General features: G+C 37.4%; 1 protein-coding gene across 4 annotated transcripts in view; it reads left to right on the top strand.

Moving 5' to 3' along the window:
* ZFYVE9 (zinc finger FYVE-type containing 9) overlaps positions 1–27,485 on the top strand; it is a 60,192-nt gene that overhangs the window by 3,904 nt on the left and 28,803 nt on the right. For 2 of the 4 annotated variants that reach the window (XR_014184196.1, XM_082054053.1), the window contains exons 2-5: positions 11,906–12,010; positions 18,952–19,056; positions 19,845–21,925; positions 26,617–26,716. Coding sequence is in view for 3 of the 4 variants with exons in the window: in XM_082054053.1 (XP_081910179.1) it covers positions 18,987–19,056; positions 19,845–21,925; positions 26,617–26,716 (2,251 nt within the window). In the remaining variant the exon portion in view is untranslated. Of the gene's footprint in view, positions 1–9,497; positions 9,640–11,905; positions 12,011–18,951; positions 19,057–19,844; positions 21,926–26,616; positions 26,717–27,485 lie in introns of those variants that run through there. The other 2 variants (XM_082054054.1, XM_082054055.1) reach the window with 2 other exon arrangements.

Genomic DNA, 27,485 nt, shown 5'->3' with positions numbered 1-27,485 from the left:
TGAATTTTGCACAGACATAGTTTAAAACTTTTTTTTCTTTCTTTTCGCTCTAACAGAACTATGTGAGAAACAGGTGTGGAATCACGATCTGTAGGTTTTCTGTATTTTAGAAGGTGTGGAGCTAGGATGCTCTCTGAGTACCTTGTGTGATATCTGCAGTCTAAGTATAAACTAAGGCAATAGTTTTCTTAGTTATGAGAGCCAGTGAGGAGAGAGCTTAAAGAAACTTTAATGTTGTTTTGCTTCTATGTAAAGTATGATAATTTGGAAATGTTAGTGTGTGGCATTTTGACCATATATTATGTTTTGAAGTTTTGGTGTCCATATATTAAACTTTTCACATATTCAATCCCCAGTGTCCATGTGTGTTGGACAAATTAAACCGTGGACTTCAGTGCTGGATTTCCACTTGCATTGTTTTTTTTTGTTTGTCTCTGTTTTCCTGAGCAGCAATTACGAACCTTCACATTGAGTCATCTGCAGATAGTGCTCATGGCTGTACCCTCTATATTCTGTCTCTGTGCTGTATATAGAATATATAAATATCTTACTCTTGTTTTCTATATGTTAATATTATGTGTATCTCTGATATTTTGATGGCAATTGAAGCTACAAATCTACCTGACGAGTCAGTGCGGTCACCATATTATCAGTTGTTTAAGGGGATATGCTGGAGGTCCCAGACCATTCCAGTGTGCTCTTCTGGGATCGTTGAGGTTTTCCTGTCAAGAATTGTACCGCTTGCTACTAGTATATATTTTGCTTCTCTTTTCTGTACTTCCCTCCCACTCCTTTTAATATCAACAGGAAGGCTGATGAATTAAGAGATTGATTGCCTACTGAAGTTCAGTAGGACTTTATGATTGGAAACGGTATTGCCAGATAATATTTTTTCTTAAAATTGTTTTGCTGAATTTCTGTTACTGTTTTATTCCAGCATAATAACAAAGGTGGAAAGCTTTCTACTGGAGGCTTGATGCATCAACTGATACTTTAGATGGTGATGCTCCACCCTGGTTTAGGGTATGGCTTTGTACACAAAATAGTGTTGCAGTGTGTCTTCACTGGTGTTTTCCTGCTTTTTGTCCTTGCCTGAACTGATGTTTGCAGTAGTTAGAAAAGAAGCACTGAAGCGTAATGTAGACAAAGCTGGAACTGTTTTTTTTGTTGTTGTTGTTGTTTGGTTGGTTGGGTTTTTTTTTCCTACTATTCTCTATGTATGAAAATAGTTCTGTGTCGTAGATTTCAGTTTGATAAGTATTTTAGGACTTTTCCCCAGCTATTCTTCATTAGTGACAGAGGAATTAGGCATGATCAGAGATGCTGGAAATGTTTTTAGCCTTTGCTTGTATTGAGAAAATCCCTTGTCTGGTAAAGAGTTAGAAAAGACATGCTATCTGCCAAATTATGACTAAACTTACTGGTAATGTTTCATTGCAGGTCTTACTTGTTGACTTCTTGTACTTTGGTTTTGCCAAGGAGCAATTTGGGACCTGTATAAAAAGGCAAAATGTTTAGCATATGTCTCAAATTCAGGGCCTGTTTTATTGTTGGTGAGGCGGTAGCTGGGAGGAACTTACCCTTCCCTCTTCCCAGCATTTGAAGAATCCAGAGGTCGTTTCCTGTCAGGTGGTAATTTGAAATTAGGCCGTACTTATGTCATTAACTCATGTGTGCTCTATCAATTACAGAAGTGCTGTAGCTGCCCCAGTAATACTTACCAGCCTTACTTCTGGATTCTTGCAATTCTTAGAATTACTCTAATAAGAAAGTTTTTGTTTACTTCTATGACATACTGAAGCCTTTTTAAATAAATAATAGAACTCAGTCTTTATACATGTGCTTTGAGTACAACATTTGTATCTCACTTTAAAATTTTATTTGGAGAAGTCACACGGGTGAAATACATTAGAAAATTCATAGAAGCTTATCAACGGAGGAGCATACTCTGGTACATTTTTCTAAAAAGTTGTATGATGAACTTAAAAGGAGTTGGCAATGTTTAGTGTAAGAAGCAGATCAAAGAGCTTTCCAAATCACATAAGAGCTTCTTTATCTTTGAATGACACTGACTATTATAGGAGCTTTTCTGTTTCCAGATTCAGTTTTGTAGTGTCAAATCTCTGCTTTGAACTCAGCGTACATGTTGACTTACCTATTTGCACTCCAAGTGTGATCTACACGATTGATTTAGGATCACTAAAATAAAGGCCAAACCACTTTAAACTATGAATTTATAGTGCATATAGTTATAATTCAAGAAGAATTGGCAAATCATGTGAATATGCATAAAATTTATTGCTTGACTGGTTGGCCAGTCAGTTTATTGGAAGTTTGGGAGATTCTACACGACAAAAATTGCAGATATTTTCCGATCTGTAAGTTTTTTGTTTCTCAGTTATTATTCACTGTACTTTTCTTTCTTGTATTTCTTCTAACCCAGACAATGAAACTGTTCTCTCACATCTTCCCTTTTCTTCTTCAACTGCATTGATTTTTTTTTTCTTTCTCTCATTTTTTTGAATTGTTGGATTTTAAGAGGAAGGTTTAAGTGGTGTCATTAGGAGTAGGATATGGGGCCTGGTTTCTGGTGATCCAGATTCCTCTGGTGTGTGCTTTGCTCAGACATCATTCTGCTTTCAGGTGTGCCTCACGTCCAGGATCTCTCAGGTAGAATTTGGTGATCTGTGCGGGGTGGTCTAGGTGATCCCTGCCCCAGTCATCCGCTGAACATTCCTGGCAGAATTCAACTTGTATTCCCTCTTCAAGTTCTGAAGGTCTGAGCTTTGCATATCAATTTAACCAAAATCAAATCAGTTTTGTTTCTACACTGGATTGGGAAGTGCGGTGACTGAAGAGGCAGCATGTTTGCTTTTTCTGCTTGTGTTTTACAGAAGGAAAGGCAAGTTATCTATCGCAGAAGAGGGGCAGATGTCTGGTACTGGTCATTTCTCAAATAAGCATGATATGAAAGACAAGAACATGTATCTTGGATCCTTATGCGTGTCAATTCAGCAAACTGTTGAACAGGAGTAACGCTTACCTGTCTTTTGAGGACATCACCGATCCAGGGAGCACGTTGCCTGGTGTCTTGCAAGGCTGAGAACAGAGAATCTGGGTTTGCTTAGGCTGATGCTCAAAAGAGCTTAGTGGCTCTTAGGTTGAGTATTTCGATGTGCTGCTCCAGCGATAAAGATCCCACCACTCCAGCTGAAACAGTGGGAATCTAAATCCAGATCTGTTTCTGATGGCTAGGACTTATTTTCCACCCAGAACTCTTTAGAATTTGTGAAAGACACTGTAAGGGAAAATTCTTACAAGATCTGGAGATGGAGAGAACTGTGTTTTGTTTCAAATTAGAAGATGTGTTGAAGGAGTTCTAAAGTGTAAACTGAATCTGATGTTATACCCACCTACCCAAGTCCTTTGACATACTTTATTGGTAAGCATATTGCTCTACAATCAGCTTGTTTTTCAGCAGATTTAAATCCTTTTTGCCCGTTAGTATCTCTTCCCTTCCTTCCTCCTCTACAATAACCCCTGTTTTCTCACATGACACCGTAATTCTGTTTTTTCCCGAGCTGTGTGGGTATTGATTGCCCAGCAGGTTACTGCCAAAAATACATATAGCAGCTTGCTTTTCCCTTGAAGCACAGTCATTTGGATTTGTTTTTACTGTGCAGATACTCATTTTCATGAAGGTGTTTTTTTTTTTTAAGATAAGCATAAAAAATAGTAAGTGAACAACATGATCCTATAATCTTAATTTCTGTAGGAGATCTGATTAAAAATACAATACTTGGAAAGGGATAGTAACTGGACACTTACCAGTATGTAAGTCCTCTTCTTGTTTGTATTATTGAGACTGTGAATACTGACTGGAGGAGACACAAAAGTTGCACAGTTAAAATATACCCAGCAAACCAAACATGTCAATGTAATTTTTTATTCACTATCTGCACTCTAATGCAGATAAATGAACATTTTGTATGAACTGAGATCACGTAAGAGGAAAATTCCCTGTGTCTATTTTTTAAAAATTTATCTAGGAGTCTTGAAATTGCATGTTCTGCAATAGCAGAAATAGAAATCTATGCCATAGCTTGCTTCTGGGGCTCGTGTTTTGTAGAGAAAACCACATGTATCAGATTTGTACCCTTTTGGAGGGCTGCTGTTTCTGTTTGATGACCAGTCTGATAGTTCAGCAGAGAGTCATCGTGTTACAAAGTGGCATTGCAAGTGTTATATTAGTTAATTCAAAACGGGTATTTTAATGATGTGTTATTTGGTGAACTTGAAAGCATGTGCAAAGCCCACTTCTTAGGTTATGTTATTAACAGATTGCTTTAAATAGTATATATACTGAAACAGACTCTTAACTGAAACATCAAATTGCATTGATTGTAGGAATCTCATACTGTGTTTTTGTATAAATGATGAAGGCTGACTAAAACTCCAGCATACTTCACGTATTTTACATTTCTTTCTTGATTCTTTTATAAATATAACTATAAAGGTCATTACTTAAATTTAAGCATCAATCTACCTGCATACCTTTGTGCTTTCAAGTAGTTCTATTAGTATACTGGCATAATAGCCTCTATATTGCATTTACCTTAGTTTTACTTACCAAGTGACCTGTAAAATGCCTTTTAACCTATCACTGGAATTTGCACTTTTTTTTTAATATACTCCTGTAGAATGAACATAGACTTCATTATGATGAGAATTAGAAATTGTTTCTTGAGACACATGTGCAATAGATATGGGTGTATATATTGTGGTTTTGTCTAAAGACTTTCATTTATGTTTGCGAAGTGGATGCTTCACCATTGCTATTAGATTTGTTCCCACCATTCCTAGAAGTGAGGAATAATATAGTGTGGTTAATAAGGTAATTTATAACTGGTTTATACCAGTGGATCTGAACAGTGATGTTGAAACATATGTGGCTTCTCATTTTTTTTGATAGAGAAGGAAGGAAACATGGGTAGGAAGAAAGAAAATGGATGCATGAAGAAGTGAATAAAGAGCGGAATGGGTTCAAAAAGGGAAAATAAGACTAACAGACAAAGAAAACAGAACACAAGAGTATACTGCAGTCTAAGAAGGAGAGGTAAAGTAAAGAGGTAGGATTTATGGCTGGGCACAATCAACCATCATGACAGTGCACAAAAGAAGTGGCTGAGGTTTCTCAGTTTTGGACTACCTGAGTAATGTATCTGAGTTGAGGAGGATTTGCTGTTCCTAGAACTCCGTGAGATTTCTGAAAACTGTATTTTAACTGACTAATAACAAATGCTTTCCAACGTTTTTGTTTTTATCTGTTAAGCCTTTATTTCCTGTGACTGCCAGCAACGATACTGAATTATGGACAGTTAGTTCTATAACTAAAACTTTTCTGAGTCTTACATAAATTTTAGGTAAATGTCCTAACTGGTATATTGCACCACAGGAGCAATGCAAAAAAACTTCACAGCAGATCTGAATACAAGTTACTCATCATTTGTGTTGGTTAGCGCTTAGTCCCTTCAGTGCTGGTAAAAACATGTTAATGGACCTTTGCATAAATGAGAACCATACTCGGAAACAGCAGTTTTCAGTACGCACTGTTGCCATGGATGTGTTGAGTTGTATTGAGTTACTAGTTACAGATGACTTGAGGCATAATGCACTGTGAGCATCAGCAATGTAGTTAGATCGTGATCACAAATGTGTGAGTGAACGTTGCTACATTTGACAAGACAACTGTATTTTATAGCATGTAAGTATCGTGTGTGTGTATATATATAAAAGTTAATCTTGATGTGATGTGCATAGAAAGGTCAACACAATAGGAGAAATAAAATTGCTAATGGGAATTAAAAGTTACTTTATCTGAGATAATTTCAGGCTGAAGGGCGAGTATAAGAGAAAAATTCATAGATCTCTGAATTTCTTTTCACAGACTCGCGGTAACCCAGCTCTACATACGATAGGATTTGAGAAGTAGTAACTGTTTGCCGTCTATAACTATGGCATTTCTTACTAAAAGTGTGTGTGTATGAGGTTGTAGAACACTGTTACGTTACGTAGCTGTGAAATGAGTAAAAATGACCACGACAGTGTTGGAAGGAGGATGCATCCCAGTGTGTTGACAAAGGCAGCTTTAGGAGCTGATTGACAGCTCTTCAGTAGAAAGTGACTGGAGACTTTGAGACTTTATTTCTGTACAGATTGTTCTTTCTCTGAAGAGCAGCTGAGTGCATAAATTGTGTCACTTCCAGCAGCTTCTCTCCCCAGTGGCTGCAACTTGGAATTGATGGGCCAGTAAATGGTAGCAAAGTGGTTTCCCTCTTTGCCCATTGTCCTTTTCATCTGTCCCATTCTGGTTGTGTGGCAATTCTGGCTTTTATTATCAGACACAGATTTTGCTCACTGCACCTGCAAGTATCAGCCTCTCGTGGGTTTTATAGGGACAGTTCCTTGGCAGTTTTAGGCATTTAATTAGTGATTCTAGGGGACCTTAGTCAGTTTTGCCCTTATTGCCTGAATTTAAGAACCATCTGAACAATGATGAGTATATTTGGAATTCATTCTTGTTTCTGCCCTACATTAGAAAGAAGGAAAACTCATAAAGTGTTGGAATACAGGATTAATCCACTCCGAGAGACATAGTGTGTGACTTCAAATAATTTTGTTCTTCAATTCTGTTAAACATTAACTTATAATGGTCAAACCTTTGTTTCTTAAATACAGAAATGTAAAAAGCAATCTCATAAACCTATTTTTTTCTATATGATTTATTTTAATTTTTATTCGAATAAAGTCAAATAACAACTTCAGTTGTATATGTTAAATGTATAGATTTTTTTTAAAAAGCACATTGTTACATTGATGACATTACATGGACCCATTAAGAAACATGATTTCCCATTAAATTTATGTTTAATATACTGTGCATTTTTTTTGTGGTTTGCAATATTTTAAACTTGTGAGTTGTATGAAGCAGTGTTAGAAAACATTAAATTTTGAAGTGAGCTCTATGAGCATATGAGTAAGCTCAGGAAAGGCTTTCCTCTTTCTTTTTCCAACTGTATTCCTCTGGAAAAACTTGCATTGAAGGCAGCACTGTGGTGTAAACCTATCTATTTGATCTTCCAGAAAGCCGGGGCTGGATACTTTTCAAGGCAGTTCTGTAAGACGGATGCGTGGTTCTTGTCTCCGGGTGCTAAGGTTCCTGCCTTTGCAGCATGCTGGGGATGGATGGGCTTTTTGGGAAATAAATCAATTCCTTTCTCCTTGAAATAGTAAAAATGGTAGGAAATGGAATTTATTTTCGACTGTAAACTGATTCAAAACAGGTGTCCTTTTCAGTTGGGCTGCTTTCTCTTATTTACTGGAGGCCAAAAGCTGATAACGCTGCTATAATTTTCCGTGTGTCCCTCGTACTTTTGAGTGTGATACTTTCTATAATGCTTCTTTGAAGCTGCCGCTCTTTTGTCTGCCTTACTGCAGCTCTGGCATGCCTGAATCTCTCCTTGTGGAAACTTGGCTGGAGACAAAAGTGAAAATAATAGTTTTAAAATGGCATGGGGAAAAGTTGAGGGAAAAGATGCAAATATTAGTGAAATAGTTAGCGAGGCTGTATTCTGCTGTAGGCATTGTCCATCTCTATTTGTGCAGTTGATTGGGAAAAAAGACGAACCAATGCAACATTGAAATAGTTTATCTTTCGTCAGCATTCATGGATAGCGAGCTGGTACAAAGTGTTGTATTAGACAGAAATAGCTTGCCATGCCCCCGTCTACTCTTCAGTTAATTTACTTGGAGTAGTAAGAACATCACTGAATTATGGGCAAGAAAACTGAAGGATATTGGGTCATGTTGAGCTTTTGGTGCAGGAAAAGGATCAGCAGTGACTGTATCTTGTTTATATTTGATACATTAATCTCTTGCTGCTGCTTTTAGTATTTCTTATTAAATGGATTTATGGCACGTTTTAGTGTGATTTTCTAATCCTGAACTTTTTCTTAGACAAGATATTTTTGAAAAATGCTGTTGTTATTTGCTGAGTCTCCTTTAATAAATGAGAATTTTAAAGACTTTTTTTTTTTTCTGGTCCCGTTGGATGTCTGCTAGTTTAACTTATTAATAGGACAATTCATGTTGAAATGTTCAGTTTGGGGCCTAATCCAAAATCCTTGCCATTGCAAACATCTTAGTGTGTGTGACACAGATATTGCTACTGCTGTGTCACAAGCATTTTATAACTCCCACCCTTCCTTTTATTTGGCACATATTAGGTAAAAAGAGCTCCATACGGCGTACAGAATGAATAACTGTTTGAGAGTCAATGTGGCGTTCAGGAAGGGTAATGGCAATGGAGAATGAGGCTTGCTTTCATTCAGGTGCTGTGGACATCCGCTGGCCACATATTAACATATTAATATATATTATATATATTTTATATATATAATATATATAATATATATTATATATATAAAATATATATTAATAGAATGTGGATGCTGTTGTGGCAGCGTATCCTGAGACAGGTCTGAAGAACTGCCTTTGCATAGTATTTAGTCTTTCTACGTAACATTAATTTAAAAAAAATAATACAAAGACATCTTCATTTGAAACTTGACTGAAAGTTGGTGCTTCATTTGAGGGAGGCCAAGAAGGAACTGTTACAAAGTGACAAAATTGTTTGGCACATGGTAAATTACCATTATTCCACGTGTTTCATCACTTGAGTGAAGAACCCCCATCTTTTCCACTTGTGAAGATTTAACTTCCAGATGAGCTGATCAGATAAAATAATTAATATTGTGTAACTGATGTATATCCCGGAATTTGTTCCCTCTTTCCCCTCTTAAGCACGCTGTTATCCTGTTAATGTACCCCCCCTGCTGTAGTGTTTCTTGTTGTAGGTTTTATTCATGCAAAGTCAGGACCTGAACACATCCACTGTCTGTGGTCTCTCTGAATCTCCCATCTGATAGTTCCAGAGCGTAGACAAGCAAGGAAGTCAAGATACCAGTGGTGAAATCTGGGTTTGCATTTAAGATAATGTCTAGTTCAACTAATCTAGCAATAATAATGTGCCTTAAAATGGCTGCAAATGTATTTCTGCCCACTCAAAAACATCTTCTCACTGGTAGCACATTATAGAGGAGCTGTAGTGTAGTTAAGAGTTGGATCCTTGCCAGTAGATGGAAGCGTTTTTTAGCATCTCTTCATGCTTTGAGCTTTTTCTGCATTTTTTAACATAGTATCAAAATTGCTTCTTTTCCAGTATCTTTCAATTTATTATAAATGATTCCAATTTGTGCTAGTTCAGACTACTTCAGTTTAATGTTGTAAACATTTTAAACGTTATTTGTTTTGTGGAAGATTATTTCTAATTTAATATTTTTAGAGTTCCTTTCTTCTATTCTTCATCCTCTATTCTGGGCACATCTCTGCTTGTCAAATTTCTCTTCAGTGTCTGTTTTGCTTTTTCAGTAATTGGCAGTCGCCCTCTTGGAGCTCCTGAGGGAAATCAGACCCGTAGGGTAGAACAGGAGCCAGCCCCCGTGTGATCCCACCATAGGGCAGGAGACACAGTTCAGCCAAGCATCACCCAAAGAGAGAAGAAACTGTGAAATGCTCAAAGTAAGGAAACTGGAACAGCAGAGGCATTGGGCCTCTTTCGTTTTTAATGATCTTAGGTCTCATTAGGCACATAATTTTTAGGTGGAAATGTATGTGTTTTTTCCAAGAGTGTTGGAACCAGTGTGTATGATTTGTGAAAAACCTAATAATCACTAGGTTGTACATTGTTGTGAATATTCTTGGCTCTCTTTTGTAGTTATTCTTTTTGTCCTTGATTTTTGTTTTAGTATAGTTCTCTTACATTAACTTCTTACTGGAAAAAGAATTTGGCTCTGTTGTCAACTTGTTCATTTCTTTCAGGAAATCCCAACCTTATAATTTGCTTTTTTAAAATTGCTTTTTGTTTAAATATATTATTCATATCTGTAAGCGTGCTTTGACTTTTTGCATTGATCTTTGTAAGGGAAAGCAGCTGCCAAGAGTAAATGTTGAATTGTAAACAAAAGCTCGAGGACCTTCAGGTAGTTTCTTTTCAAAGCTTTCTTTGGAGGCTGGTAGTGACTGATTGGATCTGTGTTGGATAGTTATGGACAAAAAAGTTCTTACCTGGGAAGAATGGAACAAGGAAAGTGGATCAGAAAAAAACAAAAATAATAAAGCTGTGCTGTTGCCCTGAATATCGCCTGCCTGGAATACTCATTGGATCTGAGTGCTGGTGACAGCACAGCACGGTTCAGCTGTGGGTTGCTGGGTCTGATCCATTTCTGATTGGTAAAGATTGAACTTTGTGGTTAATGTATGACCGGCCAGTTCATGCGAAATGTGTTTGATGTTCATGATGCAGTTGACAGGCCTTGTCACAGATCACAAACAGAATTGTCAGTGATTGATCCACCTTTTCAAAGGGCTCATGAAAACTGAGTCATTTTCCTCCACCTGCAGGTCAGGAAGGGAGGTGATGGTGGTGCAGACAACCTTGCCCCACTGCCACATGGACTTCACATCCCTTTGAAACAGCTCATAAATTTCCCTCCGTTTTTGTATGTGTATGAAGCCTATTGGAAGAACTTTGTAATATAATAATTTCTGCTATTTTCAAAATATCCAAAATTCATCTTAGCGTGCAGAGGTGGAAATACACATGGCATCAGAAGTTTTACTTGCCTACAGGAACAGCTCTGTTGGCATACAAAGCTGTGGGTTTTTATTCTGAGTTCGCAAAGTACTACTAAATACTACACTCTTAGTACTACTGAGAGTGCTACTGTTCGGTTTATTAGTTTCCTGGAATTATTACTGTGGCTTATTTCTGAAAAGAATAATAAACAACCCTGAGAAAATTGTAATGTAACACTGAATGTTGCTTTCATGCACGGAAAAGTGATTTTTTTTTTTTTTTTTTTTTCAGTTCTCTTCATTTTGCTGGAGGTTTGGTTTTTTTTTCCTAACACATACTTCTGCTTCATCAGAGCACTAGTAAATATTTCAAGTACATAACAGGTCAAATACCAGCACCAGCAAACCTTAAAACATGAATTTAACGTATCCCACTCCTTGTTCTTGTTCCACTGTTTGTCATAAACTAGTCTTGACTCTTTGCTCCTGTCTGTGTTGGATTTCTGAGCTATGTTGACTGTTAGGATACAGCCTGTGAAAATGAGCACCTGGCCCACAGAAACGCTGTAGGCAGAAGGACAAGATAGTTTCTTCTGAAGACTCTTTTTTACTTTTTGTTTAGTTCTTCCTGCTGCTGAAGGTTGATGCCACTGTGGTATTTGAGAGAAGGAGCCTTTAGGAAATGAAGGGAGCCTCAGATTGTAGGGGGAGTAATTTGAAGACAAACCCAGTTCAGCTGTAACAAAATCAGTGGGAAGCTGATGAATACAGTTTAAAGAATTCAGAGGGCCGTGAATTTTTGTTGATTATCAAAGCTACCAGCTCTTTATTTTTGGAAGGCCTATTGTAGTCTAATATAATTAACTTCAGAGGCTTGTTTTATAAATTGAGCGTTACAGTCAAGGTCATCAGGAACACAAGGACAGCAGGAGTTGCTGCCTCACTCTGTGGGTTTACAGTTAAATGAAGAATAATAGAGGGTAGGTAGCAATGTGTTTTTTATTTGCAGCTTTTTTCACCAGAACATTGCAGTGCAATAGTGGCATAGTGCGTAGATCCCTGAATTTAAAGCTGCAAATGTAATCCAAATCATTTGAAGGCTTGCAGCGTTTGCCAAATGTGCCTGTGCGAGCTGCAGTCATGCATTGCAAAAACATGGTTTGTTGCAGAATTACCAATCATAAAATACGTGTTTATATTTTCTTTCTAGGATCAAGCAGAACACACTGATTCAGCAGAACTGGCTGTTTGTGCTGCAGTCATCATGAGTAGGCACAGGGTCATTCGTTTCTTAACATATATATAAGAGAAAAAGGTAAGAGGCAAGTTCTGCTTTAGAATATAAACATTCAGGGGTATGTACTTGAAATGCACATATTTTTATGTATGCTTATGGATATATGTTTATATACATACGCCTCTATATATGGATATATCTCTTCTATAGAAGATGATGGAGTATTTTTAGCACGTTGTTTTTTATTGAGAGTAATTGCCTTGTTTTAGAGCAATGATATGTCTTATTTTATTTGGGGGAGAGTGGAAGTGGGCAAAATCTTTCTTCCAGTCTGTGCTGTAGGCAGATCTCATCAGTTAAAAATACAGCGATTGCTGAGCTCGCTGAACAAGCTGTTTATTACAGCAAAGGTGCTTGACTTCTTCCTCCCAGGGCAAATAACACCAAAGATCACTAAAGGGAGCTGGAAGAATATGTGGGGTTGAAGGAAGTTCTAAGAAGCACTAGATCTAATAAATTGTCTAGTTGGTATGTAATTCCATGTTGTCATGCTGTGGGAAAATGACATTTTCTGGACATCTAATTTTTATCAGGATGAACGAGCAATGTTTGGTTTCAGTTTGCTCATGCCCCTTGTGACTTTCGTCTTAGGAGTCTTTCATCTATATTTTTGGTGAGGACTGTAATAAACTACTCGAGTATTTTGTTTAGTAAGAGTTTACTGAAATGTGTATGTTCACTGTTTATATTGAAGGAGAAGTCTACACAGGACAGCATGACAGAAAGTCCTGAGATCTTATTCTGGTTCTTTACATACTGTTTGATTTTTAGGCCTTTGCTATGAGGCTAATAGTTGTATGTTAGTATTATTTCCTTATGGTGCATTTTTTATTACAGCATTTTAATGTGATTGTGTGCCAGTCATCCACTGTTAGAGTCAAGAAAATGTTGAAGACTTCAGGCTGTCAGTTCCAGTGGTGAAAACATCTTGAGGGTAATTTAGGATATGCAGTGCAGAAGATCATGCGTTACGTAATTCCTTATTGTAGAGACCAAACCAAATATTAGTCTCACCACTTTGTGGGTATCACACAAGGCCCATCTTTTTGTACAGCTCATTTCCCAAGCAGTAGCCGGCATGTGGGATATCTGAGCTTTATTGTGAGGCAGTCTCCAGGGTTAAGCCTGTTCAGAATATAATCTAATTTTAAGGAAGGTTTTTCTGCCCTTTACTTCTGTCTCCTTCCCTCCCCACTAATCAATTAAAGTTTGTCTGATGTCTAAATGCGATGATGACTAGGATAGTAATTCTGGATACACATGGCACAGACATTCTGGTACATGCACCTTTATTTTTAGACATTAGGGGAGAGTAGAGCATGTAATCTTGGTAGAATGTAACAACTTAAATTTTAGAGATGAAGATGTCCATGCTGTTCTATGAAGAAACTGATAAGTAAAAGACAGAGTTTCTGAATTACACATGATCTATGATCCAACAGGAGCCTGAAAATAATCTGATTGCGAAAGGCTGAATGTTTTCATTAGCTTTTTGCCATGAAAGACAGGAGATGACTCTGCAGTAGGTAACAACTGCTCTTGGGTTCTGGACTTCTTGTACCAGTGGATGGTAGCCATTGTTTTTTTGTGTGTGTGTTTTCTGTGGTTTGTTTGGGGTTTTTTGTTTGTTTGTTTGTTTCATAGAGAATTAAAAAAAATAAATTGCCCCCCCTTCTTTCTTTTTTTTTCCTTCTTCTTCATATAATTAGTCTTTTCTGCCAAATCTTTGCATGGAGGATTGCATTTTTGAAAAACCACCTTATGTTTTTCACTGGATTGGTGATGTATGTCTCCTTTTCCTTGCACTGCACTGGCACAGTATCCTCTTAATATTTTTCGTCCCAATATATATTAATTTAGGAAGTGTCTCCTTTTTGGCAGCATACAGCTAAATTTGCCATTTAAATTTCTTCCTGACTTGCTCATGTTTTTCTTCTCAGTTTTCCAGAGTTCAAGTTGTGTGTATGCTCATCAGCTTTTCTCCATGCCATGGCTTGGAATAGTCAAGCAATACCAAAGAGTTTCACAATTATCAAGGATCCTTTGAAAATAACATTTTGACCTTTGTGGACTAGAATATAATAATTCTAAAACTGTTCCAAACTTTTATAGTGGTACCTGTGAATTACAATCAAAAGTTTCGAAAGACCCGTAAAGGAATATATTTATTTTTATTTATATTGGATATTTCATAAAAATATTAAAAATAAAATGCAATTTTAAATTATGGGGAAAATAGCTACCCAGTTATTATAGCTTGCCATATTAGAGCATTTTGTATTCTTTGTTTTCATCTTGAGTTGCTATCTGTGCAGAGTTGAAGGTATTAGGTCTTAAACTGGCAAAAATATGAGTTGCTGACAATGTATTGGTCGAGAAGCATTGTTAGGAACATGAGTACTTGTCCTTTTCTGTCAGGAAGATGGCAGGAAGGACTTTTATGGATTTGGCAGTGTGTTTTGCCCTTGGACAGAAACTTCTGGAAAAGCTTTGAGGGTTCTGTTCTTTTATGTAATAATAATAATAATTTTAGACATTAAACCTGAAGATTTGCAGCTGACCTTTTCTGAGAAACACCTACTTGCATAGACAATGAGATCTCATTCAGAATGGCTGTCAGCTTAGTGACTGTGAGTTTAAAAATAAAAGATTCTCCATTTATCCTGGTACATCAGTAAGTGAAATAACAATAATGATATGAAAGCTCTTTTCTCTCTTCAGTTTGGACTACGAGCGTCCGTCAGTCTGGATTTTGGCTCATTGCATGTTTGTGCACCAGTATTTGAGCTTCAGAATTCATATGGTTGCATATATTTGTTTACACGTAGCTCTCTCTACTTAGAATTTTTAAAAATACAGAAAAAATCCCTCTGTCACATTGGACCAAATTTAAACTCACAAATATTAGATATTTAATATCAAATAATACAGATGTTATAATAAGATAATTTCACAGAGATGCTGTGAAGTATTAACCACATTGGGATTGTAAGGGAGTGGAAATAAAATTACAAATCTTCTTTATATGCCCTTGTTATGGTTAAGCATGTGGTCTCCTATGTCTGAAAATTTGTATTTTTCTAACGTTATAGAATCACACTTCATATAAAATTTAAAAGTCAATAAAAATTAGTGTATTTATGATGAATTTCTAACACTGCTTCCTGTGGTTAGGTATATCTTGTTCCTAATTTGTATGACAATGAAAAAGCAGCTAATACAGGACTAAATTTGGGAAATGTTAGGAGCAAATGTGGCTTCTATTCTGCTTACTCCAATGTGCATAAATTTGAGTTAGTTCTGAAGTAATTCTGTCAGGCTTTCACTCAGGTTTTGAAGTTGTATGAGTGGTCAGGTCTGAATTTTTCTAAATGTTTGAAAGTTATACAGAATCAAAATGAGTTACTTAAAACCATGTTTTCAGCAACTATACGATCAGCATCATATTCCTTCCCCATCAGCCTGCTTGTCAGTAATCATTATCTTCTCTAAAATAAGCAAAACAAAACAAAAAAATCAATGCATGTAGCCTATTTCTTTGGGGCCACCCGTATTGCAGAGTTTGTGTTTATGTCCTAGCGAATGCCTTGACTGGATGCCCTTTTTCTCTATAAAAATGCATGGAAATCTGAGTGCAGTGCCTTCAGACAGCGTCACGGTTTAACTCCTGAGCACAAAAATTTCATATGACACTTTTTCAGTCTGGCAGCTTCACTGACAGATGCTCTTTGCATCATTGACCTTAGCAGTAGGACTTTGCCTGGGAATAATTATTCACATCTTCATTGATTGTTTGCTAGACTGGAATGTTATCATTATAATGTAAATTAAATACCTTATAAATGGATGTGAAATTGTATGGTGTTTGGACAAAACGGTTCGAATATAGTGAGTTAGTTTTGATTGATGTTTAGAACTCTGAATGGAAAAAAAATCAAGCAAAATATTCATTGGGAGAAATTCTAGTCAACTTTTCAACCTTTTATGTTTACTGAGCAGGTACAGTTGCTTCCTATTAAGGTGTTGAAATGCAGGGAAGGGAAAGGTGCAAAAGAACCTCCAAACTCTTGCAGTTTATAGTATTTGTATGTCTAAGGAGAAGCATCTGCTTTTAAAAATTATTTTGGTTTACTTGAAATGTGTATAGCGAATGTAATTATTTCAGTTAAAATTATATGAAAGATTTTTTTCATACAATGACTTGGTGGGCAGGTTGTGGAGCTACAGTAGGTACCTAAGGGATCAAAGAATATATTGTCACAGTTTGAGGCCTGAACCTGCTTTTGGGGGAGAATGTAAAATATTGAGCTTTTTTAGACTTCTGAAATACAACTTTTGTTCAAGGCGGCCAGGTTTTCTATTACTTGTGTTATAATCTCTGCATCTGTGTACAGTGAATTATATGGCCAGTCATCTATTTTCCTTGCAGGAGGACTTAATCTAAAAACCCAGAGAAGAGGACAGATCTGGGAGTTTGTAAAGCAATAAGTCTAGTTATATCTGAATGTCTTTGCAAAATGGTCTTTTCTTTTGGGTGATGCTTATTGCATTTTCAAAGTTGCTGTTACACTAATTTTCTTTAAAATTGGCTTTTGTATATATCTTTAAAACATGATTTAATCTGATTGTATTAAACAGTATGTTATGTTGTAACATGGTCATCTTTTAAAAACTCCATGTGTCAAATTTGAGGTCAACCTTAAAACCTGACACTCTGCGTTTTATGATATTTTAATGCATGATCTTTTTGTACCAATAACCTAACCGTAGCTGTTGCCCACGATAAGTATAAAACTGTATTTAATGTTGTAGTAATTGAAATAGAACTGGTACCAGATACTATGGAGGCAATGTTACAGTAAGATACAGTTTTAAATTGGAAACTTCCTCTGCCATGTTTCTCGTGTCTGTTGGATCTCTGGTGTAAAAGAGCAGATTTGCAGTTGAGCTGGAGTCTGGCTGACAGGTCTGACACTGCAAAACAGGCTTCTCACCCGCTCCTCCTCCATTGCCTGATTGCACAACGTTGGGAACCAGCTCTGAAGAGAAGCAGGCTGGTTTGGGTGATGTTCAGAGAACAGATCACATCAAGGTCTCTCTTTGTGGTATAGAGGTTATGGCACACATTTCTCAGTGCAAATGTCTTCACTGGTAGCAAATGTTTATAAAAACCAAATCAGGGTGTCCTGTTGCTACAAGCCTCTGGAGCGAGAAGACCATGTTCCTACTGTTCGGGCGAAAATGTTATTTCGTACGTGAAGCTGTAGAAAAGTATTTAATGACTTAGGCTTGGGTTGGTGGTTGTGTTTTTGATTTTTTTTTTTTTTCTTCCTTTTCTCCCTTGTCATCATCCTTTTTGCCTGAAAGCATTATCTTTCAATGAGACTATTTACTTCTGTGCATTTTGCTAGATTCCCAATGCCTGCCTCTCAGGGAAACAAGGATTATTAAAGCAGGCATTCTAAGCACTAGCACAATTCAAGTAACACCCATTAAGTGCTTTAACAACTTTCACAAGTATGAATCTTTGAAGCATCTCTGGGTAATGAGAAGTGACACAGAATACTGCTAGCCTAGTGTACATTAAAAAATCAGAAGCACAGAGTTTCAGCAACATGTTCAAAGCCACATGAGCTAATTGGTGGTAGCACAGAACCGAAAGCCGGATCTTCAGATTGTTGGTTGGCTTTGGGTTCTCTAGACTGTTATTTTCCAAGGGGTGTTGGGGTGATTTTGCTCTTACCATTATGGTGATCCTGATGGTTAAACACATTAAAGTGTCAGTGCTATGTAAATGATGGTGCTGCAGTGCTGTCGTCATCTGGGTTTTGAAATATATTAAAGGCTATTGCTGGCTTGGGTGACGGTACTAGTTAAATGTTCAGGTGGAGGTCGGTGTTTTCCCTGAATGTCGGAAGTTGAGGCAATGCCTTCATATGCCCAGAGAGACACTGATAAGGAGGTAACAGCACGTGACTGAGGTTGACGTTGTTCTGTGCATTGTTGTTAAACGGATCTTTGCTCACCTGTTTACAGCGATGCTACTTTGGTACCTGCTGGTGAAAACTCTTCCTCTTTCCTCTCTCCCTGTTTATTGTGAGGAAAAAAAATCACAGTCATCTAAATAATAACAAAAATTGCACTCGTATGTAGTGAAAATAAAAGCTTGACATATGAGAAAAATGGTTTCCTTTATAGGTTGCATTTCACAGATCCTCAGCAAACAGTGCATGAGAAAGAGCTATGTGACTTTCTTTTGTTACGTTGCCCTGAAGAGAAGTTTCTAAGCAGTCAGGGAATTTCTAAATTGCAGAATGCAATTTCATGTGCGGCCTGTTTATAACTTTCTCCCAAATCCTGAAAAAAAATCCTTTTATTTTGACCTCTCAAAAAGATCTGCCACACTAAATGGAAAATGCATTAAGCATAGGGACAGATGTGCATGTTGTTATATTGGTTTATAAGTTCCATGGTGTAAAATACATTCTATTTTGAACTGGCATGGATTTGCAAACTCAGTTTGCTTAGTGTTCTTTTATTCATCTGAAGGGGGTATTTTGCTGTGACAGCCAACATGTAAAAATGAACCTGTGTTCTTCAGATGTTGTTGCTGCAGACACCTGAGTCACATCAACACATTTACTTTTTTATTTGTGTGTGGCAGGATTTTGAAAAAATCATTGTTTTGCAAGTGTTTGCAAATACTACGGTCTTAAAAAAACCTTTGGAGACTGAAGGTAATGAAATCCAAAGCAAGTTCGGGGAGGTTGTTAATTGGAACTGACAAAGTTTAAGCACACAAATAATTTTTATTCCTAGAAAATACTTTGGATTTATGCATGTAATGTATGTAAAATTTGATTTGCAAAGGACATATTTTCCCATTAAATCAGGGCAATAGGTAGTGGAACACTGCTGACTGAAGGTTAAATATCTGATTGCAATTTGTTCTCTGGCAGGTTCAGGCAGGAATCTGGTGGCCTTTCCCTGACAAATGGAGAACTATTTCCAAGCAGAGGCATATAACCTCGATAAGGTTTTAGATGAATTTGAGCAAAACGAAGGTGAGTAATTTTGAACAAGATCATAAATGCATGTTAGATGTATTCTACACAGAATGCAATTGAAGAAGGAGAGATATGTGATACCCTTTTTGGTTTTGAGTTGCAAATTAATCCCAGAACTTGCAAAAAAATCTGTTAATTTTGCATGGTGTGTCTTCAGTATTTGTTAATAGTATTCTCTTCTGTTCCTGTTCATCTTGTTTACTTTTAAAAAAATTCTCTTTTAATAGAAAATCTTCCATACCCTTTTTAAAGAAAGGTTTTGTGAAGCTTGATCTTAGCGGCAATGTTTTAATCATTTATTTTGAACAAATCAGGCAAAACTTATTTTAAGCTTCTTTTGCAGTTTTGGAGACTCAAGCATAGAAATGTTTTATTAGGTTACGTAAATCATATGATGAAAGTTATGATATTTGAAGTATTATATTTTTTGCTTAGTCTAATTGTTACTTCTGTGCTGTCAAGGAAGTTGAACATTTTGGGGGAGTGGGAATCTTTCCAGGCATTTCTAGCTGTCCGGCGTATATTAACTGTTAGCTTAAAGTTGTTTGTGCAAATTCAACCTGATACTAATTGGTGTGGGTCTGAACTTCCTGAGTTGCAGAACCATGATGGAATTTCACTACTAGTGTTTGGTCAAGGATGTTAGTTATGGCAGATATGTTGTACTTTTGTGCCCATATTTGAACATCTCTACGTTTATATTTGGAGCCTTCTGATGTGGCAGAGTTAATAGATCCTGCAGCTTTAATAGAACAGTAAGTTCTCTTATTGAAACACTTTTTCAGATGCTGCTGTTTCACCTACACTATTGGGTGCAAAGTGGAATCAGATTCTAGATCCACCGTCTCGTCGTCTGTCGTTTAACCCAACCGTGGCCAATGTGAATGAAGCTACAACTCCTAACGAATGTCAGCAAAGATTAAAGTCTTTCTCCTTGTCTCATTCAGTGACCACACCAACAGCAGGAGGGGATCACTGTGCTAATGGAAAGGATTTTAGCGTAAGCCCAGGGACCCCAGTCATGTGGATTGATGATCAGGCAGCAGCAGATGATCAGTTAATTAAAAGAAATAGTAATCGGAATGATCAGTGTAACACTGTGGAAACAGGAGAAAAGAAATGTGGAAATATACCTTGCTTGCCAGAGGAGAAAAATGTACTAGTGGTGGCAGTCATGCATAATTGTGACAGAAGAACACTACAAAGTGGTGACTTGCTGGATTGTAAAAATTACAACAGCCAGTCCCTAATGGACACTATTAGCTTTACACTGGATAATGAAAACCGACAGAGTGATCAGTTTAGTGTTACTGTAAATGGATCCACAGAGAAAGATATAGATACAGAAGAGCAAGTAAATAGGCTGTGCACTGAAGATGACTCCCTAAGTCATTTGATTAATGCTTCATCTGAAAGCCTGACCGTTGCTTGTCCCTCCTCTCGATTAAAGGATGATTTTAATATGAGTAAAGATTCACTGTTTCCAGAAGCTACAACTGCAGAGATTAATGCAGTGACTCTCTTACAGAGACCAGTTGATGGTACTGTTAAAATGCAAGAAAATTGTTTATCAGTTGAAAATGTTACTAGTAAAGCCATTCCTCAGAGACTGGATCTAGATGCTAAAATCTCTTCTTGTGGTTCAAGTAATGGAAGCTTAATCATAGAAGAGGAAACAACCCAACAGCTACAGCCTAGGCTATCTGGTCTCACTGAAACTTGTCAACCTGACGTGGCTGGAAGTGGCAATTACAAGGAATGTGTTGCAGAACATTTTGCCCCTGAGTATGTTAACGCCACTGAAAGCGAAGTCATTGAATGTGATAAAAATCATGGCGCAACGGAATTGGTCAGCGTGGCTGAGTGTTACCCTGAATCTCAGGAGATGACTAACTGGGAACCGACAAAGTTGAATGAGATGAATAATAAGCAAACTCTGGGAGGGAACGAAAGACTTTTGCAGACGGAGCAACCTGATGAGGCGTGTAGTAATAGCAAAGACGGTGGTGGTGGGATGGTGGAGGCAGGCATAGACTTAAAAGGGACTGGTCTAGATGACCTTGAAGGGTCCAGTCTCTCTGATGTGATGGCTACATCAGCAGCAAGCTCTCTGTCTAATGGTTGTGATTCCTATGGAATGCAGAACCCAGTTGTTGCTCATGTTCCAAAGACTTTACCCTCCAAGGAAGACTCAGTAACAGAGGAAAAGGAGATAGAGGAGAGCAAGTCCGAATGTTACTCTAATGTTTATGAACAGAGAGGAAATGAGGCCACAGAAGGGAGCGGGCTTATTTTAAACAGCACTGGTGACCACATAAAGAAAAATTATTTACATAATCTTTGTAGTCAGGTTTCATCCATGCAAGGGCAAACTTCACCAAAACCAGTGACTAATCTGCAATCTGTCAGTGTTCCTTTTGGTGGTGCGAGGCCTAAACAACCTACAAATCTTAAACTGCAGATTCCGAAGCCATTATCGGACCACTTACAAAATGATCTTGTTCCCCCAAATTGTGGAGGTAATAGTAAAAACAAAAATGTCTTTGGTAAGACACAATTAGGGGACCCAGCAGACGCGTTTCCTGGTGAAACATCTTCAAATGCCTCTGTTACTGATACTAATGGGGAACATTTGGAAGAGTATGAATCTGGAGTCCCTAGTAGTTCGTGCCTTGCGGTAGCCCCAGATAGTCCAGATAACGACCTCAGAGCTGGTCAGTTTGGAGCTCCAGCCAGAAAGCCTTTTACGACTTTGGGAGAGGTGGCTCCAGTTTGGGTTCCAGATTCTCAAGCTCCAAATTGTATGAAATGCGAGGCCAGATTTACATTCACCAAAAGGAGGCATCATTGCAGAGCCTGTGGGAAGGTAAGTTTGTGTTTTGTGAGTAAGCACAAAGCACCCTTTTTCTTTCTGATACTGCCCAAAATCAAATCAGAGGACTTCCTAAGCCACTGGCTATAGTTACCTGTGACATCTCTTCCTAAAAAGGAGTTTCTAAGCTCTAATCTATTTAGGGTTCTAATAGAGAATAACTAATTGTTGTTTATACTGAAGGAATTATTAGCATGTATGAGCAGTGTATTTTTTGATTGCAACAATCAACATTGTTGGGTTCATGTTGAACTGCTATAAAGTGGCTAAGTGTGGGAAACTGGTTTGCAGAAATTGCTGCATTCAATAATCACATTAAAGATACTGAAACATATTGTTGTGAATTGGAAGTGTGCTGTTGAATTGCCAGGGTTCCTGCTCGTTTAGATGGCTGAAGAATTCTGTTCTTTTAAGTCTTCTTTACTAACTTTTCTCATATTGCTTACATTATTTTAAAGAACATACATTTGCTCCTGGAAAAAAAGTGTAGTCAATTATCTGTAAGTTGGTGTATGTACATATGATGAGAAATTCTGTAATGAAGACAACTAAAACAGAATTTCTGTAGCGTTTTGTGTTGTGTAAGAAATACAACATTGTTTGCGCTTTATTGAAATTTTATGTATGTGCTGTTCTCATGTGGCAAATTTATGGTAAATGATTAACCAGTGGCATGTGGGAACCAGGAATTTAGGAAAAAATATGATGATTCAAAAGCAATAAACTAACACTCTTGTCAAGTAGATATTAATGAATACCTTTAAGATAAAAGAAATACTAAAGCCCACTAAAAACTAGAATAAAAGTAACTTGGGTTCATTTAGGCCCTACCCAAAGGTTTCTGAAGTTGCTAGATGACCTGACTGCTATGGATGGTATCTTTTGATGCCAGAAGAGTGCAGGGAAGCAGAATGACCTGAATGAAGGACCTAAAAGAAGCGAATGTATTTGGAGAGCTCAAACCCTTGCCTTGCCTGTTTCTGGGAGCAGCCTGTCAGGAGCGCAGGTTTGCTCCTCTGTCATGCGCAATGTACGTGTCCCTTTTGTCCCTTTAGTAGCCCAAGTGCGTAGTACTCAATCTCTTCATTGCAACACCAGAAAAGTAGCTTTTATTCGAATTTGATTTTGAGGTCTGCTGAAAAATCTGTCCCAGGACACTGGAAACCTTGGGAGTCTCGCAGGGAGATTGCAGTGGAAATCCTGACGTGGAGCTTGTAACCGCAGGCGATGGATAAGCATCATATAGGGTACATGCCTACCTTTCATGTGCCTTTTGCTTAATATCAAAGGACTCCATCTTTTTTCATTGCAGTTAAGGAAAATCTGTAAGGCGTGTAAGTTAAAGGACTGTCCATCGTTTTAGCTTTGATGTATTAACTTATACTGTCTGTTATTTAGGTCGTTCTTTTTTTTAATGAGTTTAACAAACATGACAATTTTCATTTACAGTAATATTTTCCAGTTATTTTTGTGTTTCAAACAAGTTCATTGCTTGGATTTAATGGCTTCCCTGTGATGACTGAAGCCCTGAGTTGCACAAATGAGAAGCAGAAGATAAAACTATCTGTAAACAAAATGGATAAAACATGCACAGAGAGAGCAAGGTCAAAAAATGTAGTGTGGTTTTTTTCCTTTTTTAAACTTCTGAAGACATGCCTTGAGAAGAACTACCAGCATTGTTTTGGATGATATGTGTGGAACGCATAAAATAAAAGGTCCTTCTGCTCTGTAGACAAACTTGTTTCTCAGATGTGAAAAATATGTCACATATTAGTACTTAATATTCTCAGAATGTTAGAGTAGTCCTTGGAATGGTTTGTTTCTAGAAGCTTTTGTTAGCTAATGTTGTCTTGGCCAAATTTGCATGTGTGCAGTCAAAAGATGTGGCAGAAAATTTGGTATTTCATGCCCTTGTATGTTACTTTCTCTGAAAAAAAACCCAAACATTAATTAATGCTAAGAATCAGTATAGTTCAAATAATACTGCCAAGTGCTTTTTAACACTTAATTTTGGTAACGATTCTGGAAGGAAAGGGACCAAAGGCATTGGCAGGGGAGCTCTGGTGAACCTGGCTGTGGTGGCCTGGGATGTGGCTGTTCCCAGCTCCCTGCTCTTGCTTTCTGGTTAAGATAACCTGGTTAAGATAACCACCCCCAAAGCTAGTCATGTTGTCCATATGCCTGCGGGGTAGGTAACTACTGAATCGCAGTGACGCTTCCACTGTTAAATGCATGAATTTCACTTAAATAATTGGGAAGTTAGTGTCTTCAGCTCTTGCAATTAATTGCTTCCAGGGGAAGTCATGGGACTAAATATTTTTGAACACAAGCTTTAGCATGACAGGGTTTTTTTAAGCTTTATTAGCTTCATGAGAAATCATTGTAGTAGGGATAAATGTATCTCTTTTATTTGGGAATGAAAACTGCATTTAGAAATAGTTGAGTGGCACCTGGGAAGTCTGTCTCAGTTTTTAAGTTCAGGATAATTGCAAAGTTAATGGAAGATATGAACCTCAGGGGACTGGTAGAAAGTAATACACTTATGGTAAATTTTGAATTAAAATTAAGAACTTGAAGAATGAGTGTGAACACATTAATAAATTTTACCTCATGGTTTTATGTATTTTCTGTTGTCAGATGACAATATCATCCTTGATAGGAAATCATTTACAGGAAAACCAGAAAATTTATGTCATATTTTTACTGACAACCAAAACTATATTATTCCACTAAAATATAAAAAAATCACCAAAGCCCCTAGCAACTAGTGCTTCAACAGCTCCCAGTGAACCTGAAAACCCTAGTAACATAAAAACTTGCTTTGACACTGTGATGTTATTCTTTTATAGCACAATATACTGAGTTAATGACATGGTGATCATTACTAACAAGACTGAATTGCTTGTTGTGCTGGATTGTGTTCCTCATCTGCGTTCCTGCTGTGAAAAGGCTGATGCAGCCTAAGAGAGGATGTGTAGATGTTCTGTCATTGCTTCTATTTTCACTTTAATATTCAGATCATTGCACTTGGGAGCTTTGCTGAATGCAAAATGTGTTGTTTGGTAAAGGGTCCTAAGTTAGAGATTCATTTATGTTGGTCCTTCATGTATGGTTGAAGACATTGATTTTTCCGTGTTCATTACTGAACTTTTGACTGAAAGTTTCTCTCAGAGAACTGATGATGTCAAATGTCTCTAAAATATGCTGTGATGTTCTTATTAATATTCCATAGAACACTTGTAAACTGGGTTAAAGTGTAGATGCAGAAATCAGATTTGTTTAAAGTACATTCACAGATGTGGAGGAATTGTTTATATTTTTGCTTGAAAATGTCAGTATATACACACCTGTATTTTGTTTCTGAAATGTTTAGGTTGACGTAATTAGGAAACATTAATACTGGTTGAAATGAGACAGGGTGACCTTTCTTCACATTCGATTTTCAGCTCTTATGGGGAGCTCAGAGCTTATTTGATACGTGCTTATTTTAAACACTTGCCACTAAAATACTGTAAAGGTAACAGGCTGCAAAGTGGTTGTTATTTGGTGTGATCTTTAGCTTGGTTGAAATTAAGTTAGGCTTACATATATTTATATATGAGAATCCTATGTAGTTTCTTGTCTATATTCCAGAAATACCTCTATTGAAGTGATGATTGAATATTTTTTTTTTTATTAAGAAAGCATTACAGATCATAATAACACATAGTGAATTGTAGATATAATATCCACCTATAATTAAAATTTGAAATTCTCTCTTGATATCTGAACTAATTTCTTAGGTAGCTGCTGCTGTTTCTGTATTTCCTGAGTGGGACGTTACCTTTCTGCATAAAAATGGGTACTCATCAGTATCTTCACATCACCTGAATAATAACCCTGAGGAAATACTAGCTTTTTTTAAACAAAGAAAATAATCATTAAGCACCTTGATTTGTCTGTTCTTCAGGACTTTGAGATTGCAATTGCTGTTGTAGGCTCATACCTGCCTGCAAGTGTTTGTTTTAGCTCATGTTTTATGGTTTTGCTTGTCTGGAGGACGCCTGACCGCTGTTTTCTGCCCAGCGCTGGCTGAGGTGAGCAGGGCAGCAGGATCAGCATCAGTCAGCTTTTTTAAATGTCATTTTATATGTCGAACATGAACGCTTAAAACATTTTGATACATCCACTTAAATTCCAACTGAGGAATAACGTGTTATATATGAAGAGACTAAAAAGCTGTGGTTACTAATACAAATGAATTGCCATGCTACAAATAAAAATGACTTCTTTGAATTACTCTGTGCCACAGCAGTCTCTCCTATAAAGAAAACTTGCTCATTTAGATATAGTTGATTCTAGAAAGTACTCATTCTTTTTCTAAGACTGAAATTAATTCCCAAATGGGTAATTCTGTGAGGGATTGTGAAGTGGTAGGAATTTCTTAATCCATTGTCATTTATGCCAAATGTATTTTTAAAACACAGTATCAGGACAACGTGCATTTATGTGTTCCATGTAATACCACTTCATCAGGATTGGTAGGAAAGGCACCCTGGGCAGGTATTAATCACTGATGGGAAAATACTAAATAATTTACTTCCTTATTTTGTGTTTCTGAATCTTTACAGATGTTCTCTTGTCTGAATTCATCAGTTCATCACACGGTTTTGAGCAACGCTGACGATTTTTGCCTTTGGTTGCAGGTGTTCTGTGCAGCGTGCTGTAGCCTGAAGTGCAAGTTGTTGTACATGGATCGGAAGGAAGCCAGAGTCTGCGTGATCTGCCATTCCGTGCTCATGAACGGTGAGTGGAGAGAATCTGAGATGCAGCACTTCGCTGGCTTTGTGTTGAGCTGCAGTCATGATATTTAAAACAAAAAAAAAAAATCAAAAATATTTACTTGTGTGGGTAAGCATGCTGAAACAGCAAAGGCCCTTGAGAGGTCAGCATGGAGTCCCTGCGGAGCGTGGGGAATTCCTAAAGTAAATATGATTAACAGAATCTGTTCTGAAACAGAATTAATGTAACCAGCAAAAACTGGTAAGGTTGCAGTGAATTTGGAAGCTTTCATTTGTAAGTGCCATAAAAAGACCGCAGAAACTGTGATTTTTTTGTGTGTGGGGTCGTTCTTCCTTTAAATTCAGGAGCCTACTGCCTGTCCTTTGATGCCTGAGTGGGTAACCTCTTGCCCTTTTGTGTGGGATGCCAAAGGGAAGAGTGATGCAGTTGTGTCTCTTTTAGATAATGCATTATAAGAAACTGTGAAAGTAGTATTTATCCACAAATTAATCCGGCTCTTCTTCCTCCTTAACTGCTTAGTGCCAGAGTAGGAGGTCTTGCCTAAAGACCTGTGCACAGATAGGTTTGGATTGAGTTTGGATTATTGCTTTGGGCACATTCCTGGATGGTCTGTCAAACCCAAGATGGTGCTGTGACCAAAAGCCTCGTGTGAATGTGGACATATGAGAGAGGTCACAATAGTTATGAAGTTAACAGGGAAAACATCAAGTTGTATTACCTCTGCTTGGTGCAAGGAAAGGCTGTGTTTGGTTTTGACCAAAGAGACATGGAA

The sequence above is a fragment of the Streptopelia decaocto genome (genome assembly GCF_964273445.1).
Source record: "Streptopelia decaocto genome assembly, chromosome: 5".
Lineage (NCBI taxonomy): Eukaryota > Metazoa > Chordata > Aves > Columbiformes > Columbidae > Streptopelia > Streptopelia decaocto.
The sequence above is the reverse complement of the archived record's forward strand: the minus strand, read 5'-3'. Positions and strand labels throughout refer to the sequence as shown.